Here is a 20,137-nt window from a genome sequence, read left to right on the forward strand (position 1 = left end):
GGTCCTGCTGCTCCCCAGAAGGGAAAGGTCAGTCCTGCCTGGACAGCCCAGAGCAGGGCAGAGCCACTGTCCCCCCTCTCCCATCCCAGGTGGGGCAGCACACTGAGATCACAGCAGCTGGGATTCTCCACCCCCCCATCTCCTCTTTACTTTTTAATTCATGACATTAATTTTGGACTATCTGTAAGGCCCAGAAGCATCAAACAGCCTCTCATGCAGAATTACTGTTATTACATTACTATATTGCATTTAGAATTGCTGTATCTCTATGGCTGTGTAGCACTAAATTACAGTAGGAAATAACACACAATGGTTTGGAATAATCAGTTTCATTCACCTGGCTCTGCTCCCACCAGAGCTGAACATGTGTCAGGGCTGACAGAGGAGCACAGAGGCCAGCACTGTGCAGCTTTTAAAAATATAACTTAAAAATCCTTTTCCCTTTGTACATTTAATATTCTTTTAGTTTTACATCTCAGTTTCCTAAACCCACATTTCGTAATTTTGAAACTTTACAGAACACAGACATCTCTCTCCCAAAATTGTTTGGGCTAATGGGAGGCCCCAGTAATTAAAACCAAAACAGCCATTCCAGATCAATGCAGATCTGCAGCCTCTCAAGCACACCAGTTTTTTTATCTGGTTCTGGTTCCTGGTGCTGATAGACAAAAAAAGCCAGCTGTGGATTTCTTGAGGTAACTTGGGTAAGGAAATAAGGGCACAGCCAACCCATGGCTGGTGATGGAGGCACACACCTACTTCTGCGTTTGTTACCTTCTTTTCATAAAGGCTTTGAACAGACCAGGACTTCCCCTGGAAGCAGGTGATGCCTGGATTATGCAGAGGTTCAAGCAGTTTGCCAGCTGAGAGCCTGGGAGAGCAGAAGATGCAAACAAACCCCAGACTGTGAATTTGCAGCACAAGCACCTGGAAAAACACTGTTAGCAAGTTCCCCAATGATTTCTGAAGAATATGTCATTAATACTTAAAAAACAGTTTGGCTTCACTGCTGGTCTGTGGTCTATTCTGTGAGAAACTCAGCTCCTGAAACAGTTGGGATGCCAAGGATCATCCATAAATAATGCCCTATTTCCATCTCTAATATAATTATCTAACAACTCAAAAGCTGTGGTGGTTTCATTGCTCATGCTGGGGAGGCAGCAGCAGCTGACTGTTAATTCAGGTGCAGTTCACATTAATCCATCTGCCCCTGCACAGTTTGCTGGGGGAGTTACCTGTAAGGCAAATTTCTAATTGACACAATTATTTAGAAGACAATTTATTTGAAGCCAAGGTTCAACAATTTATTAGCAGGGGACAGAGTCAGGAGTGATGAGCTGAGCTGTTCTCTGTGTGGAATTAGGGCTGGAGGGTGCTGTGCTTGTCCTGAGGAGCTTTGCAAGGTCACAGGTCAGTGTCTCTCCTGCTGCTGAATCAGAGCTCTGCTAAATTAAAGCAGCAAGGAGCCCCTGGACACAATGTCCTTCCATACCAGAGGCTGGACTGTGCCCTGCTGTAATGGCAATTCCTGGTTTTCCAGTTTCAGGGGTCTGAAATTCCTGGGATTCAGAATAAGGCAGAGAGACAAACACATCTGATACCCAGGGGTCACCCTGACCTCTCACTGAGCATTCCTCATGACTGTGGATGCTCAGTATCCCCTTACAGTGAGCTCAGGCTGGGGACAAAAATCCCTTTTTGAGGGGATCCAACCCCTGCATCCCTGGGGAGAGAAATCCCTGGGCACACACTGGCCAGGGGGACATGCAGGCTCAGAGCAGTCACCCCTCAGTTGTAATTATTCCAGAGAAAGGCTCCTCAAGGACCTAATGCATCTCCACTAAATAAAGAGCTCAACAAGGCCCAACCAGTGGTTTAAAAATAACCCCAGCTATTTTTAAGTTGTTAAAGTTGCTCTTCACAGGACATCCACTCCAGAGTAGAGGAAAGGCTGTCTATAATTAGCAGAGTGTTTTCTGGCTAAAGGGAAGAGAAAAGGTTTTCCTATACATAGAACTGACCCTTTGGAAAAGCAGGAATGTCTGAAATCCAAAAAGTGGTCCTTCTTTTGTTCATTTTGGTTTTGTTTGGGTTGTTTGTTTGGTTGATTGGTTTTTTTGGTTTTTTTTCCCCAGCTGTATTGCAATTCTGAGATGGTGATTGTCAAACCAGCAATGAGCAGAAAACCACAGCTGACAAGGCATCACAAGAACCACAGAGTTCCAAGTACCTTGAACTCTGGACACCTTCTCTCTTTCTTGGTGAGCCAGCATTTCTTTGTCATGAAAAACCCAGAGAGGAGTGCTTAGAGAAGGAAAAAGGTGCTCTTTTTTCAGATGGTTCTTCCATTGGATATGAAACTTTGGCAGCAAACACAATGAAATAAACCAAACATTGCTATTTGAAAAGGAATATGAGGTGCTGATAAGACTTTGTGTCTTCTCTTTCTGGAAAGGTTCTGGGTTTGCTCTGAGTGAAACATATCAAGGATCTAAATGTGATTTGTCCTCAATCCTATAAACACAGGACCTCCAGGAAGGGTAGAGTGAGAGAAGACAAGTTTTTAGCAACAATTCTGTGTTTCTGGCCCATCCACCCAATCCAGGGGAGGTGCCACCTCTGAGGAAACAAACCTGAAGTGATTTCTGCTGCCCCTGCATTGACCAAGCCCTGTGGGCAGAGCTGTGTCCAGCAGCCAGCAGCTGGAACAAGCACCAGTCACTGTTTCATTCCTCTTTGAAACTGGAAATTTCAAGCAAAAATCTGGTCTTCTCAAATTTTGCTCCTTTTAAGGCCATACTGAAATAGGGCCATAATTCAGTCTTCACAATTCTCATTTGTTATCTTGGCATGACCAGTCAAGATTAATTTCTTCACAGATCTGAGGATTTTGTGACCTGTAACCAAAGTTTCCCCTGAAGAAGGTGAAACACTGAAGAGGATTGGGTGCTCTCAGATTTATTTGGAGATTCCAAAATGGCTCCCAGTGCCAGAGGGCAGGGCTGGGGGGGATTTGGGGCAGGAATTGTTCCTGGCAGGGTGGGCAGGGCTGGGATGGAATTCCCAGAGCAGCTGTGGCTGCCCCTGGATCCCTGCAGTGCCCAGGGCCAGGCTGGACACTGGGGACAGTGGAAGTGTCCCTGCCGTGGCTGGGGTGGCACTGGGAGGGATTTAAGGTCCCTCCCAACCCAAACCATTCTGTGATCCTAAAATGATGCCCTTAGAATAAAGAAGTAAATCAACCAACTGTTTGGCATAAGTAAATGAATGGTTCAAAGTGTTGGGGAAACAACTTGAAATTAAATTAGCCTGCAGGACTTTTAAACAGAGCTGCTTGGGAAGCATTATATTTTTTTTTCTTCCATTGACAGTAGCTGGCAAATTCAAGGGTAAGTTGCTCTCTCAGTTAATTTCAGTTTTTATGTGAATTACCAAAAATGTAAGCAGAATGGAGAAGATGTGGCCACAAGGTCACAAAGTACTGAATAGAAGCTGATTTTATTATGTCACTTGCTGTATCTCCTTCTTAGCCAGACCTGCTGTGTCATTTCTGTTTACTTGTTTAAAATGGTAACTCTTGAAACAAATTTAAGAGAAATCTTTCTGTTTTCATGAAATTACTGAGTTCAACAGGGAAAAGCTGTAACCAGTGATTAAAGCATGTAACACCAGCTGGAGACCTGGTTTTGTACTCCCAACCTCTGTCAACTATTTTTCTTCAATTTGCAAGTCATTTTATCTCCATGTGACTTGTGTTCCTATCACAAGAGGAGGGACACGACCTACGTATAAACCACTGTGGTTTTTGCCTTTTCCTGTGCATAAAATGTGCCTTTACTGTTCTTTGAAATCCAGGAAAGGGCAGCAGCCCAGAGAAAGCAAGGGATGTGTAGACACAAGTCCAAACCCAGTGTCAGTTATTACCAGTGATGCCCATGGCAGCTGCAATGCACCACGAGTGAAAAAGAAGAATAAAACTCATCAATTCAAGCCATTCTTTCCCAGTATAGACTCAGAATTTTCTCCTATTTCTTTTCTCCTCTTCCATGACTTGCTTTTCTAAGGGACTCATTAGTTCAGAAGGAGTAGACTGAATTATTCATGACAGGGGTAAAATAATAAATTCCAGTGAGAACTCGTGAAACACGGGAAAGAAAAGAATGTTTATTAGCACACAGGCACAACACCTTGCCTGGTGTGCCTTACTAACAATACAAAGCAATAACCTCAGGTCAAAAGAGAAGTTGCAATACATGCAAAAACATCTGGATTGTGCACTAAGTAACACGTTTGATATAGGTACATCTGTCAAATAAACACACAGCTACTGTCCTAGGAAACAGAACCTCAGAGACTACCTCAGGATAAAGGTACAACAGAACAACAATCACTGAGCAGCATTTTGGACATGAAGCATCCTAGACAGAGACATTTGACCTTTGGAGGCAGAAACTGTAACAGGCAAATAGCTGAGAGCCAGATCCCCAAAGACTTATGAAAAGCTCTCGGTGAAGCCTAAGGTATTGTCAGAATGAGGTCTGAAGGGTTTTGCCCTTGGTGAGTAAAATTATGAGTGGGTAAAAATGCCTCAGTGGGTGAGAGTTTTAAATCATCAAGGTTTAATGCTGTCGCTAAGAGTGAAAGGATGAACGACTGAATGTTGATACAAACAAAACAATGTTTTTGTAAAACCCTTAAAATAAATAATACACATGAAGGGAAACTCGGGATAATTAACATGTCCTGAAATCAAAATCAACATGGTTTAAGTTAATAAATAATTAAAATAATTAGGTTCCTTTTTTTTTTTTTATCCTACAGAACAATAACCAGTTTTAAAAACTAGGAAAGCAGAAAGAGGACGGGGACCTCCTCCTCACTGGGAAATCAGGGTGATCAGTGCCAGCCGTCCCCTGTCACCGCGCAGCGCCGTGTGTGTGCCCACGGGACAGCTGGAACACACGGCCGTGAGCGGGGCAGGCGCTCACCACGGGCTGAAGGCTGGGGTGAAGGCAACTCTGACCCTGTGTCGGCGTGTGGCGAGCTCTCCTCGCTCAGCGGCCGTGTCCGTGCTGCTGCCCGGGCTCGGCTGCGCTGCTCCGAGCTCCGGGAGCCGCGGCTGGCGAAAATCGCTTTATCCCCATCGCGGCCAGCACGCACGGCCCGCCGGGCTCGGAAGGCAACAGGAGAGGCGCCGGCCCTTCCCTGGCGGGGCATCCTCCGGCTGCCCGACGGAGACCCGGCAGCGAGCCCGGCTCACGGGCAGGCTCCCCGAGCAGCAGAGGCCAAGGGCGGTGTGGATGGAGGAGATGCGAGTCCCCAGCGGTGTGCGGCTGGGCGGGGGCACAGGGACGGTCCCGCAGGGCGCGGAGCCGGCCAGGCTGAGCGGGCAGAGCCCGGGCAGAGCTCGGGCCGAGCGGTCCCGCTGCCCACGGCCGGACACAGCAGGGCTGGGCAGAGGCACTCCGCCGCTCCCAGCCCAGCCCGCATGCAGAGCAGCTGTTTCCAGCTGTGCCCGGCGGGGGCTGCGGGCGGCGAGCTGCGTCCTCACTTCTTGCTGTGCTTTAACGAAAGCATTTGTATCCCCAAGCAAAAACATCAGCGTCAGCCACCAGCAAGTCAAACATTACTGCGACCACAATAACCTTTAAACAATTTTGCTGCTGCTACGAACACAGATCAAGCATCCAGCTCTCCCGATTCTGACCTAAACTGGCCACTGGGGCTAGAGGCAACATTTGGCATAAGAGCAGGATGTGCTTTCCCAGAGGGGCTGAACTGGGACGCTCCAGTGATGCCTCTGGCAAAGCCCAGCTCTGCCCCGTCCTGCTCTCGCCACACGAGCACAGCACAGAGCACTGACAGCACACACAGAACGATGTGACAGGAGATTTGCACCCTGTAACCCTAACAACGTCGAGGAGATTTGGTAAAACGGGGTACAGGCAGATAAAGCAGCACTTCATAGCGTACAACAGAGATGCCCATTCACACTGACAGCTGTTACACGTTTTGTTAACAGAGAAACAATACAACAACATCAGAATTCACTTTTTGGACCACATTTTCCCTGCTGCTCCATCACTTCAAAGTGTTTCATGAAACTACAGAATGGTAACTGCTTTTGTACAGAAAATACACAGTCAGTTGGTTCTGTGGTCCACATAAACCATGCTCTTTTTTTTTTTCTCCTCATATCATGCATTGGGATGCAATCAGCTTCTTGTCAATCATTAGTCAAAAGAAACAAACACATTTTTTTACAATACAAAGCTTCTATAAGTAACGTTTCTACAGCAATCATTAGCCAGAGCTATTTAAAGTGTTCCTAGCATTTCCATCTCTCCTGCTGTCTGCTTGTCTAGTGGAGGAATTTTCCAGTACGTGTGACACCTCCCCATGCAGTTATTTACAAGGAGATGGTCCTTGTGGAGAAGGACCTTAATGAAATTTACAGTTGCTAAGGTACATTTGTAGATGCTGGCAGTCACACTCAGACAGAACAATTGGAACTCATTGTGCAGCTCTGGGCTGGGCCAGCAGTGTAATTAAAGTGCAAATAAAGACAAAAACCACAAGCCAGGCAGGTCCATTTTTCATCGCCAGCGTTAAGAAGCATCACGACTGTGTAAGATATGTCAGATCAAACAGGCCTAAGTCACAATCTATGCTAAACATCTGTCTCCCTGAGAGGATTTAAGGGAGGTATTCGGTGATATAGCCCTATTTCTTCAACTGGCTGAGTATCATTGGAAAAGGACACTTTTCCAGCCAATTTTTGTTTTCAACAGTGCTAACACCTGTGTTTTATACTATGATGCCCTTCACAGCATTTGAGCTCACTTCCCATGCAGCTACAACAGGCCACTCTGGATGAGGAAAATACAAGAAGTACCAACTACTGTAGAAATGACATCTATCTACCTGGTACATCACAAAAGCAGAGGCTCTGGAAACACTTACAAATAGCACATTTTCTCTAACATATATGCAAGTGATAGTTACCAGCTCTGATAAAAATACATACTTTGTGTTTGCTGGCATTCAGTGTTTGCCACTGACAAGTTCAATTTTACAGCTAAGTCAGTGCCAAATGGCTGAACCACAAAAAAAGAAAAAGAAACAAAATAGACATTTTTCAAAACACCGATTCCACGTAAAACAAAACTGTCACTCCAGCTCCAAGTGTTCACTGCTGATCACCACCTGCTGCCAGACAGACATGTATTTCTCCCCACAGTGTGTCAGAAAGTGCTCTGTAGCCTGACTTGACAGAGAAGCTGCAGGAGGTGCAGGAAAATAAAGTGCCTCTTGCAGGGCTGTGTGCAACGTGAGTCTCCATCCCCTGCACCACTCCTCTGGGTCCCTCACCTTCCCAGCTGGCAACTATTTACAACTATTCCACCAGTCCTTGTGCTCTCCATGCTGTAAATACTCTCACTGATGAAAAAGATATTTACAAATAATTTTTATAGATACAATCAGTCACCCTAGAGAAGGCTGATGAGACATTTAAAGCAGAAAATGTTTTACAAAGAGTAGCATTAAATGTACAGCAGGTATTTTGAACAACTGCAGATCTGAAGCTACTAGATGCTGCCTTACTACCACTCCAAAGTAGTAGATGAATGCTGAAATCCTGTTTTTTTCAATCACATTGACACAATGAGAACACCACAGCCATTATGCCTCAGTGAACACACAGTTAGCCACCAACTCAGCCACCTCACTTTGCTTTTCTTTCCTAATACACCGGAGTATATTGCCACCATTTAAATCTGTACCCTTGAATTGCCACGTGAGATGGCTGCAATGAGTGCCTGTTCACAGGAAAGTCTCCTGCTTTCCATGGAATCATGGTCCCTAATGCCAAGCATGATCTTTGCAAAGCACAAATCGCTTAAGCCGGGTAGGAAGGGTCTGTCTTTCACCTCCAACACTGGTTTGTGTTGCCTGAGAGGGAAAGGCAGTGAGACCCTGTATCTCTTATTGGAAAAGAGAGCTAAACTCCTCAGAGTTTGTCTTGCAGTGTGCAGCATGCATGTGGTGCCAGGGTCCCAGAGCTGTGCTGGCCGTGCGGCGCGTCAGGCGGGGAGCCGCGGCTCGATCTTCAGCGACAGCTCGTACAGCGTGTCCTCGTCCATGATCAGGGTCTTGTCCAGCAGGTACTGAGTGACCTGGGCAGGGGAAACACACAGGGACAGCCTGCATTCCAACTGGCACAGAAACCTGGCAGCTTTCTTTGTCTTTCAGCACATTTTGAGATTGCCTCGTGTTGTTTTCTTGAGAAACCCAACAGCTGCTGGCATAAAGATACACCTGCAGCACTCTGAAATTAATTAGGATTAATTCCTCTTAGGGATGGGCAAATCCTTTGCCAGGTTACCTCAGCCCAAGCTGCTCTTCTGCAGTTTGAGGTGAACCTTCTCTGAAGGCACTGACCAGCTTTGGTCACGGCTGCGTCACTCCCAGGAAGGATGAAAGGGAGAAAGAATTGCAGGATGCCTCAGCAGGTGCTTGGGGCATCTCCTGACCCTCATCCCAGGATCTCAGGGCAGGGAAACACATCTCTCTCTGAACCCCTCACACCCTCGGAGGCTGCAATCCCCAGAGCCCTCCCAAAGGAGCAAAAAACTTCTTTACAGGGAATTAAACAGAGAGTCCCTGCAGGTGAGGGTCTCGCTGCCCAAGGACCTGTCCACGTGTCTGTCTGTCCTCTCCTCCATGGGTGGGAGCAGCAGACACCCACTTCAGCTGTCAGTGAGCTGCCCCTCACAGGAATTGCTGGCCCAGCCTGATGCCAGGGGCAGGCAGGAGCCTTACCTTCTGCTGGTGCTCGATGCGGTAGGAGGTCTGCTGGAACTGGCGAATTTCCCTGATAATGTGTGAGATCTTTCAAAAGAACACACAGATGTAAGTGCAACCACAGTTTGGCTTCAGCTAAGCCACACAAAGCAAGCAATCTGCATCAAATTATTCCATTTAACTTGGGAGGAGGGGAGGGAAGGGAAGGGTAGAGATCATCTCCCAACAGCTCCCCAGGAATTCACCTTCCCAAATCAAATATTTATTCCTCAGCCAGCCCCGAGTGAAAGTTTTCTCTGCCATATGAAACCTCCCTGCTCTGTGCCTGAAGTCACTGCTGAAGAGTGTCGCCCTAAGATGGGCATTAAGCTGAGATTAGAGGAGAAATTTCCCTGCCCCCCTCGGAGGAGCTGTTACAAAACAGCATTACATGGCCGTGGGAGAGGCAGCAACTTTAAAATGCTTTTCAGATAGACCAGAGCACACTCGGAAAAGAGCACTGTGATTACTGCTTCCTGGTGAATCACTGCCTTCCTGTAATGATGGCTATGTAAAGAACCTTTTTCTTGCTCCTTCACGAGCTCCAGGCAGCTGCTTTTGCTGTCCCTTCTGAGCAAGTAAACTGGGGACAAATTCAGGCTGTGAAAATGCCCAGAAGGTGGTGATAGAAGACTGGGTCGAGGAATTGCTCTCCAATCACTGCCTCTCTTGCACAGCACCTTCTCCAAAGGTAAATCCAGAGGAGTCACAATGAAATCAATAATTAACTCACACAATTAAGCACCTGCTGGCAAAGCATGTAAGAAACTGAAAATTACCATTCTCATTTTGGAAAAATTGACAAGGCCTTCCTCAGTGAAGTTGGGTGTTCCTTCCTCAATGAATGCCAGGTCAGTCAGGTACATCCCAAGGTAGGGAACAGCAGGTGGGTTACAGCTGTAAACCAACAAATCAGCTTATTTGCCTGCAGCTACATTTGCAAATGCTTTTTTTTTTTCCTAATTTGCACAAACTCTTTATTACTTTGCCCAGTTCTAATCAATGGGTTACATTCCTTTCAAGGACAAACAGCTCCTCTGGCTCTGCTGGAGTTGTGTTTTCTCTGCCTATGATAAATTGAATGCATTCTGCCCAATATCTAATATTAATGCCATTTTTAAAACATACCATTAATTATTCTGGCTGTTCAGTTCTCAGCTTCTCTCAACATCACTTGAGGTAGTTGTGCTACTCGATTCTGAAAAGCCTGCTTCCAATTAAAAAACCCACAAAAAACCATGGTTTTTGTGCAGCTGGAATCAGTACATAAATTGTAGAACACTTGACATGGAATATCCTGCATACTAAAATTACAGAATGTCAAATGCAATCTGGCAAATCAATTAAAGAAAACAATATTCAAGGACTGCTGCACAAAAGAAACAGGCTGTTTTCCAGCAGGCTGGGAGGCCACAGGAGAAGAAATATCCCTGTGCTTTTGTCCTGTCTTTTTGTCTCCTCATAATTTATTGTCAGAAACAGAATTCATTATCATATAAGGGGCCTGTGACCTGACACAGGCTTAGTCCCAAAGCCCTAAAATTCTTAACTAGAACAATCCTGGTTTTCATAAACACTTTAATTTATAAAGCTGGCTTTACACTTATTGAAAAAGTTTATCAGTGTAAGTGAAACCCCAACAGGGAATGTTCACACAGAAAAATAGTTTAATTTGTTTCAATAATTCTCTGGAGCTACTATGTTTACCCATCAAGGGTATTCAATCACAGCATATTCAGCAAAACAATAATGCCAAATAGAATCAACATAGAATTTAAAAGGTTATTAGGCAAAAAAAAAAAAAAAAATATTAAAGCTTAATCAAAGCCAATCAATCTTTAACATGAACTACCCACTGCTTATAACAAAACACAGTTGTATACTTTAGGGAGGCATACTTTTTGAGCATTTCTCTCAGGTTTTTAAATCTTCCTTCAGATGACACAGTCTTCTGAAGCTTGTCCATGAGTGCTTTTGTCTAGGAAGAAAATGCATTACAAATGTCATTGATGGTGCACGTGAATTACTGGAATTAGATTCTAACAAAGGTGCAATTCATTTATCATCCCCACCCCATTTTCAAGAGTAGTACAACAGGCATTAGGAATTCAGCTTTACTGCAGTTCCTCCTGTCTTTCTGAAAATGGAGATTAGGCAGCATTAAAGTTTTCCTATGAGTGATACACAGAACCTGTATTTATGCTAATATTATTATCCTGCAGATGGAGAAAAACCCACACGTTTATTGCATTAATGGTCTGGAATTCAGCTTTCTGTGCACACAAGAATTTAACAGGTCCTATGTGCTGCTGAGGATCCTCAGCTGCATGTACTGAAGCTGGCGGCAGCCAGGGGTGGTCACTGCTTTGGAGCTGGCACTGAGCTGATTCTGCCTCCAAGTTCCAGAGAAAAGATGAGTTATGTTAATGAGAATATATTCATGTCTTACACAAATCACTGTCAGTGGGCACCACCAGACTCTGGCTCCTTCTTAAGTGAAACAAATTTGATTTTCAGCCTATTCATGCAACTAACTTGAGACTTGAGTGTAGAGAATGTTGAGAAATTCATCATATTTGAAAGTGAATTTCCAATTAAGAGAGAGCTGTAGGCAGACAGCCACTTTCTTCTAGATAGCAGGCTGATAAAAAATCCAGATAGCATTCCCAATAGCCATCAGAGGACTGTGCCACAACATCAATCTGCTGTGGGTTTCGTTCCTTTTTTTTTAATAAAAAAGTTTAAAAATCAAACAAATTCTATCCATAAAACTTTTTGAAGGTAAACCCACTTACAACAGTTTGCACTGAAAGAATTTTTAACAGATTTTTTAAATAGAAGAGCATAGCAGCAGCTGTGAAGCAGCTCAGAAAAACCTGACTGGAGAAGATGGGATAGCCAGAATGTATTTTAATTGTATTTCTCTGAACCATTTAGAACACAGGACACAAAAGACTGGATTATCTTCATCCTGACAGGCCTGTTTTTCATGTGTGTGTCTTGTTTTTGTGGCTGGCAGTCATTCTCACAGGTTTTGCTGACATTCTCAGCAGCAGGTAAAGGTTTCAGAGAGGTGTTCACTGCACCTGAACTTGAGCTCCTGAATGAGAAAGGAGACTTTACATCTAGACTCTTTCTGAGTAGAAAAACTCAGGGATTTGAGAGGTTCTGATCTTCCTAAAGGCTTTCTGCACAGGCAGTTCCTATTTTAGGCACCTGACCAGACTTTAACCACAGCTTGTAACCACCCAGATGTGTCTACCAGAAAATACCTAAATTTAGTTTACTTGAACATTTCGGCAGTTCAGACCAAATACTCTTTGGCACCCACCAATTACGTCGAAGACATTTTGTTCCCACGTAATAAAAAAATTACATACAAAAGTCCTGGACATGAAATGGCAGTCCCAGGTGGTGGAAAAGCAGAAATATTCACAGGAGGGGGGTCCTGTCCCAACCCCTGGGCATGGTGAGTGATGGCATTGAGAACGCGCTGCAGCCATTCTGCAAGGACACAAACCCGTGTCCCTCTCACCTGCTTGGACACTTTTGCCCAGGTTTTCTTGAGCCTGTAGATGGCACTCCTGTTGAGGGCCGAGGTGATCTCCAGCACGCCGTTGTAGTTGTGCAGGCAGCGGCAGATGTCGGCCACGGCCACCCACTTCTCGATGGCGCTGGCCCGCGAGGGCGCGTCGGCGTAGCTCATGATCTGCGAGGCCACCAGGTTGCTCATCTGGCCACGGAGATGTTGCAGCACATGTTTATTTTGCTTTATTCTGCTCAGTTTATTGTTATAATTGTTTGTTCCTAGGTACCCCTATGTTAGGGTTTGTCCCCAAGTTGTATCTGACATTGAAACTATCCTGTTTGGCATTCCTGTTCCTTGTCCCATCATTGTAATCCTGCCCCTTGTTCCAGTCCCTTCCCTGTCCATCATTGTAACCCCACCCCTTGTTCCAGCACCTTCCTTGTCAGTCCCAGCCCGGACCAATCCCCAGTTGTTCCACCCTTTTGGAAATCCCCTATTACTCGAGGGCCCATTGGCCCATGTTACTTTTTCTCCTCCCCCTGCTTCCCTCATTGTTTGTAACTCTGTGAGACCCTGCCCTCCACTCCTCCCCTAAGGATCCCCTATTGGTTATTTATTTTACCCACCCCCTGATTTGCCCCTGTATTTAATCCTGGGCACAGCAGAGCTCTCCTAACCCCAATAAACCCTTTGTAACCTCAGAGGCAGCAAGCCTCTCTTGTCTCCTTTACCCAGTCCTTGATGTGGGCCACACTGAAGAGCTACTAGCTGTAAAAGTTTTGTCTCCAGGACATCTCACCTGAGGCAGTTCCCCACAGCTGGCACAGTGCTGGTGTATTCCCAAGAGCTAGCCTGGGTTCCAGCAGCCCGGGTCACAGAGACAGGGACTCAGGGAACTGAAGCACAACCCCTTCTAACATGTCATGAATTGATGGGCAAGGCATAAAAGCTTCCAGCTAGGCATGACAGAAATGACAGCTCTTCCCAAGCCCCGGGGAAAGGACACTGGGAGCAGAGCTCGAGGCAGCTGGAGGTGATGGCAGCAGGGAAGAAGGGCCAGGGAAGGTCTTCAAGCCATCAGTGATAAACCTGATTGGGAAGCCTTCCAGTAAAATTCAAGCAAAATGATGAAGGATTTATCATTTATGGATACAAAATTGTTAAAGAGAATTGGTGTTACGTATCTGCAGAAATTGCAGTTTCTTCAGTGGGCTGAAAGGCACTGTGCTACGGTTTAAAATGTTCTACTCTCCTAAATTGGCACTGAAATGCTGACTACCAATTGGAAACAAGAATTTTCATCTGCTTTGATATTTAATTATAAACAGACTCAGCATTAAGTCACTAATAGATAACACATGACATTGCATTACAACAAAACCCAGTATTTTTGTTCCAGAGGTCAGAGACAGTCCACGGGGTTCCTAGAAAACAAATCTGTATTTGAGAGTACTTACATCATTAAAATGTTGACTAGTTTTCATAATATAGGGTGTTCTCTCATTTTTATCCACTTTCATCCAGCCCTGCCCAAGAAACTCTCTAGACATCAATGGGAGAGAATAAGAAAACAAAATCTTCAAAAACACAGTATGAAGTCTGTCTGTAACCACAGCCTAAGCAGATTTCAAGGATACCTCAATTTGCTGGAAGCTAATCACACAGCTTTGCACTAATTCCAGCATCTCACTATAGCATTTTTAATGCTGTCTGAAATGATAAATACTGTAAAGAAGATTTATTTTTCTCTTAATCCCCTCTCTCCTGTCACCCCATCCTAATTTCCAGCGTGGTGACCCTATTTACACCCAGTTACCATTTTTTGTGTGCAAACCCTTTTGTCAGGGCTGTGTTGGGGGTGTGGTGGCTGCCCCAGCCCAGTGGCCACTGGGGAGACACTCGTGGCAGGACTGTCCTCCCCTCTGGCTCAGACAGCTGCTGCAGATATGGGACAGATAGCTCAGGGGCTGGAAGGCCCAGCAAGGGTCATCTCTGGCACCAAAAGGGCTCAGGTCCCTGCTGAGAATCAACAGCTTAGTCTGGAGAGCAGATGTGGGAAGAGATAAAAAATATTCTTGACTGTTTTACAAACTATAAATGACACAGGAGTTAACACAGAGGCAGAAGCCTCCTACACCCTGAAAGTGTTGGAGATCTCTCCCTGAGGTTTGGACACAGATTTTGTGGTTAATTCCCTGGGGATTGAGGGACAGGATCTGGATGTGTGCCCCAATAACTGGATAGTAAGATCCATTGAATCCTAAGTTATTTCTTCCCTAGCTGTAACATTAATAGGTATCATTAGCCTTTTGCAGTATATACCTACTAGAAGTCTCTTTTTGTCTTCATTCCTGTGTAATATTAGTTTAAGTCTTATATCTGTCAGTTTTGTGTCTATTAAATAAATAATTAACTCTCTAATAGACCGAAGCAGCCATTATTAAAGAACTTGTGAACCAGAGTGGGTTTTGGGGTGCTGACCACCTCCATAAAGCTCCTGCCTGCTGCAGAGGCCTGGGCAAAGGGCAGGGACTGATCTGACCCCCCAGATGTGTTCGTGCCCCACTCACTCGTAGGGGATGCTGCGGAACACGACGTGGTCCAGCAGGGTGATCTGCTCCGCCAGCTCCATGGCCGACAGCGTCTCGAAGCACTCGGGCTTGGGGCAGTCTGGCTGCAAAACCAAGGGCAACACTGAGGGGCCTCCCTGAGGGCCACAGGGCATGAGCAGCTGCCTGGGAACCTTCTACACAGGGTTGTGATTAATGCCAGGATAAGGAGAAATGAGGGTTAATAGCAATCGCAGACAAACACAAACACGCGGCTGGAAACTCATAGAACAGACACACACCAGCTCAGGAGTGTGAATGTAGGTTAATTAAACTCTGCACACACAATTCCACATATCTCAGTATCTTCCCCTTTTTTTAAATCTTGATATTTCATCCAAGTACTACAGTTACAACGCTTCAAAATCTTACCATCTCTAAACTGAAATGGACATTCCTGGTGTTTATATTTGTCCAGAAATACTTTACAAGTTCCAGTTGTGTTACACTTTAGTGATTCAAACACAAAACATTTCTATATTGTATGAGTATTTATGTAGGAGTATTTACGTTTATCTCTCAAGATGAACTTACCATCTGAATGATATCCTCAATTTTCAAATGGTTATCGTCTTGATCATCCTGAGAAAGAGTTCTGAAAAATGAAGTAGCAGAACATCCTATATAAATAAAATTGACCATGTTTTTGATAAAACCTTGTCATTGATCAGCAAAATGGTTTATCTAAAATTAATCTTAAGTCTGTAATTGAGGAGGTAAAGAAAAAAACCTGTTAACCTAAAATGTAATGTCTTGCTTTAAATAAAAGTGTATAAACTGTTCTAACATCGGAGACATGTAAGATAAAATACTTCCATGGAGGTTTAAGATTTCTCAGCTAATGAATCCTGGAAATTGTCCTGTTCAGTGTCCCACACTGAACTCAGAGTGTGGAAATGGACAGCAAACTGCAGCTTTTAGTTGTAGCAAGGACTTGATTTCCTTTCAGTAATAAAATTGTTAATGAACGTTTCAAATTCTGCTGCAGAAAACCTGTGATTATTACGGTTATTTCAGAGTAATGGGTCAAAAATCAACCAGGCAAACCCTGATGTGTAGCATATTGGCACATAATTACAAGATCTTAAAAATAAATGCAGACACACATCGAGAGGATCTCACACACCTCCTTCCATTCATTTGCAGCCTTCCAAATCCACACAAAATCCACTTTTTTAAATTTTATTTTTTTCCTTAAGGGCTGGAAACACCTTGTGTGTGACGGGCAAGGCGTGTTTACCTCTCCAGGAGAAACCTAAGCCTCTTGCCCAGATAATAACAACGGAGTGCAGCCTCAGTGCCTGTAAATAGCCTGGCAATCTGTCCTGCAGAGCAGCTTATTTTGTGCTGCTTCTCCTGCCTGGGGCCTGCAGGAAGGGGTTGTTCACCCTGTGACAGGAATGGCAATGAAAGCCACACTGGCCCTCTGCCCCGGGCACTCTCATCAATCTTTTAAAATCCATCACCTGAGTTACTGAAATGCAACTTTATGTTGGATCAGGTTCTTGCCTTTGAAACAGAAATTGTTGTATTTGCTTGATATGAAACAAACCATGAAACATGGGATTCTTAAAAGACAAACAGTTAACTTTGCCCTATCTTTGCCTCCTGACACTCTCTACAATGACATCTCAGGTTTAATGTAGACCCTCAATCTGTCTTTCCAAACAGATGCTTTTTTCCTAGCACAGTGGTCTCATGAAAAAAAACCCAAACCAGCTCTCCTTTTATCCATAAACATTCTTTAGTGAAATCTGCAGAGAACAACAGCCCTGTAGACTGGATAAAGGTATTTTTTTTGACAACATCAATAGCAGCTTCCATTTCAGTCTGTGCTGTTGCCAGCCTTGGGACACCCCAGTTTTCAGCAGAGGACTGGGGACCCTCACTGGGCTGCCCAGTCCTGCTGGGACAGGTCCCACTGCACTCCCTGGAGAGCTCCTGGGAGCTGGGGAGAAGCAGCTCCTTGTGCACAGAGCCACAAGACACAGCAGAGGCACAGAGGGGCTCTCCTGAGCAGGGTCACCCTTAGGGAGGACTGAACAGGGTAACTCCTCCAGGAAAGAAAAAAATCATAAAAGAAATATCTTTCCAATTCTTAGAATCACCAGTTAAGATTCTTTCTCTTTCTGTCTCTCTCTGTCTCACTATTCTTCATGCCTGACCAGGCCAAATATTAAAATAATTTTCTACTTGAAAACATTAGCATGTGTTTCATTCTTTTTTCGTGGTACATAAAGCATATTAAAAAATACTTAAAACCTAGTGCAAGTTAGCCTGAAATGTGTTGTTTGGTGAGATCATACATGGCAGATAAATTGTTCATCCATCACATTTTGACATCTGCATATCCCTCAATTTCATTTATGTTTAGTCTGAAAAAAAATGAGGAGCTGTTTCTTGAAGCAACCTGGTTTTCTCCAGATAGGTTTATCTATCACAGTTATTCACTGCTGTTTAGTCTGAATTGATACTTTCCTTCTTCATTATCAATTAAGTTTTCTCTGAATTTCAGCAGCTAGTAAACCAGGCTGATGAAATCCCAAGCAAAATGTACATTGAGAGGTTTGCCTAGCTTTCAGAACAGATACTGAATTAAAAAAAGCTTTTTTACCCTGAAGAGAAACCCTGTCAGTCCACACAACAGAAATCCCATCATGCAAGAAATACCAGCTGCTTTGTTTGATGACTCAAGGCATGAAGCAGCTCAGCATCTCCCAAAAACATTTTCCTTGTCCTTCATATTCTAAACAGAGCCTTTTCCAGAGATGACCCTGATGTATCTTTGGAACACAAACCAACCTTTTCTCCTCCTCTGATCTCTGCTAGCAAGGGGATGGATTTTCCAAGGATGTGCATGCATGCAAAGGCTGGGCCAGTTTGTAAAAAGACATATTTTTACCCAATATCCTTCAGGGATATGTAGAAAATACCAGTGTTAAGCCTCAGAAAGCTTGAACTGTTTTTATGAATGTTTGAAATTGAATTTTTGACAAGAAATGTTTGTCCTAAGCCCGTTCTGCATTTGTCAACAGAAACTGAAATGTGGGGAAGCCAGGGCCTACAGTGACAGCTGAAAGGCAGCCCAGAATTCTGATAATAAAAATGTTTTGCATAGAATGCCTGCAGCAAGGACCTCTGCAGAACAGCAAAATTTTATACTACTCACTTAGCAAGTTGGTGAGTGACTATTTTAATGAAGGGCACACCAACTGGATTACTCCTTCTTCCCATTTTCAACCTGTGCCAGGTTGAAAAAAAACCATTTGAATGAAAGTTTCATCAAAACTTCTGCTTACAACAGCTCTGTGCTTTCTTATGAAAAGCACACTGTCAGAAATCTTCGGACAAATTGGTTTCAGTAAAACAACAGTGAGGAAAAGCCCTTCAGTCCCAGATAACTCATATTTCCCCTCTGAGCACTGTTAGATGACAGGTCTCAGTTCAGAGGGAAGCCAGGAAGATGACATGTCTCCAAGGAGCAGGGCACAGGCTGGGCAGCTTTCCTCAAAGCCAGACCCTGGATCAGGAGCCAGGAGAGGAGCACAAGCCCTGGGAGCACCTCTGACATTCTGCTGGAGGACAGACCCTGGGAGTCTTTAGGACAACAAGCCCCTGCCTGGGATCTGTCATTGTCCATGGGGAAAGAGCCAGGATGCTAAATTCAGAGTATTTTGGTGGGGAGGATCCCCTGCTTGGCAGGAGACACTGTGGCAGGAGTGCTGCATTCCCTGCCCGCACTCTGTTTTGTGGCTTGGTGCTCCAGGTAGGCACAGGTCCCACCACAGGGCTCTTTGCTCATGCAAACCCTCCACAATGGCCCTATGGACCATTGGAAGGCTGAGGGAGCTCAGGAGACAATTTTTTGCATTGCAGTGGCTGCAGCCTGCCAGGACAGAGTCCCCACTGTGATGCAGAAGAGGGCACGATGCAGTGGCAGATGTGGAGCTCTTCAGGGAGGCTCAGGGGGGCTTTGGCACAAAGCTGAGCAGCTCTGGGTCAGCAGGAGCGTGGTTCCTACAGCAAACAGTGATCTCTGCAGACAAGGAACAGCCAGAGCTCTCAGTCTGGGGCAGAGCAGGTGCAGTGCTTGGCACGACCTCCTGAACCAGCCAGGGCGCCACGGGGCACAGAGCAAACCCATCACACCCTCCTCCTGCACAGCCACCACTTCTGTTTTTAGTGGAAATGTGGAAAAAGCTGTGCTCCTCTGGCTCTGCAAACCTGTTGGCCCTCTGGGTTGGTGCAGTTGTGCTGTCTGAGAGGACGCAGGCAGGTCAATGTCACCTCTCCTGACTCTTCACAAAATCACTTTCAGATTTGTAAATGGACATTCTCAACCTGCCAGGAAAGCTAAACCCTCTGACAGAAGCTGCTCCCCCTTTGGTATTCTGATTATTGCAAGGCTGAATTGTCAGAGAGCAGCTGGTTCTGCCTCTGAATCCAGCACCATGCTGGATGCCCCAGGACTGAGTTCTCACAGGACAGCAGGTTCCTGCTCCCACCACCAAGTCCAGTGGGTTTTTTAAAGCTTCTAAATATTTACATTTTAAGAATGCACACTAAAATTTAAGATCTGTGGAAGAGCAAAGGAACGTGCACTCCTGTGTCAGTACCACAGATAAAGTCACACCCAAACAGCTGCAGATTATTCCTGATGTCCTGTAAAGGGAATTTGTGTGTGACTTTATCTGTGATACTGTACAGTTAACTACGTAGCCTTGTTGAGAGCCTGTGTCTCCAGCAGCAATTACTGTGCTTTGTTAAGCTCTGGGAATCACTGTTAATTACCAGTCATTTCCCCAAGGTGATCTCAGCACCTCCCCCTCCCAGTGACAGGGTAAGAAATTATTGAAATTGAATTCACATAGAAGTAGGGTTGAAATATTTCCCATCACATTGTCCTGCATCCATGTATGTTTAGCAGCACTGCTAGTGTTGAACAGTAATAAAGGAGTTTTTAGGTCAGGCTAAAAGAAAAAACTCTTATTTTTTCCTTTGAAAAAAAATTAAAAATTGAACATGACATTTCAGAGAATGGTCAAAAATCCAATCTGAATTTTTGAAAAATTTGGAAAAATGCAAATATCTGATGAGCTGTATTCACTGGTGTATCAGACAGAGTGCTCAGGTACTCAGTGACCAGTTCTAGGAG

The 20,137-nt window shown here is 44.8% G+C and overlaps 1 protein-coding gene across 4 annotated transcripts in view; it reads right to left on the minus strand.

Moving 5' to 3' along the window:
• Positions 1-4,144: 4,144 nt before the first annotated feature.
• RASGRF2 (Ras protein specific guanine nucleotide releasing factor 2) overlaps positions 4,145-20,137 on the minus strand; it is a 118,135-nt gene continuing 102,142 nt past the window's right edge. For all 4 annotated transcript variants that reach the window (XM_056514338.1, XM_056514337.1, XM_056514335.1 and 1 more), the window contains exons 20-27: positions 15,517-15,577; positions 14,944-15,047; positions 13,831-13,915; positions 12,380-12,577; positions 10,743-10,822; positions 9,624-9,741; positions 8,824-8,892; positions 4,145-8,177 (exon numbers count right to left, since the gene is read on the minus strand). In XM_056514338.1, the coding sequence (XP_056370313.1) occupies positions 8,085-8,177; positions 8,824-8,892; positions 9,624-9,741; positions 10,743-10,822; positions 12,380-12,577; positions 13,831-13,915; positions 14,944-15,047; positions 15,517-15,577 (808 nt within the window). In that variant the 3' untranslated portion in view covers positions 4,145-8,084. The remainder of the gene's footprint in view (positions 8,178-8,823; positions 8,893-9,623; positions 9,742-10,742; positions 10,823-12,379; positions 12,578-13,830; positions 13,916-14,943; positions 15,048-15,516; positions 15,578-20,137) is intronic.

Source organism: Oenanthe melanoleuca, chromosome Z (assembly GCF_029582105.1).
Source record: "Oenanthe melanoleuca isolate GR-GAL-2019-014 chromosome Z, OMel1.0, whole genome shotgun sequence".
In the NCBI taxonomy this organism is placed as follows: Eukaryota; Metazoa; Chordata; class Aves; order Passeriformes; family Muscicapidae; genus Oenanthe; species Oenanthe melanoleuca.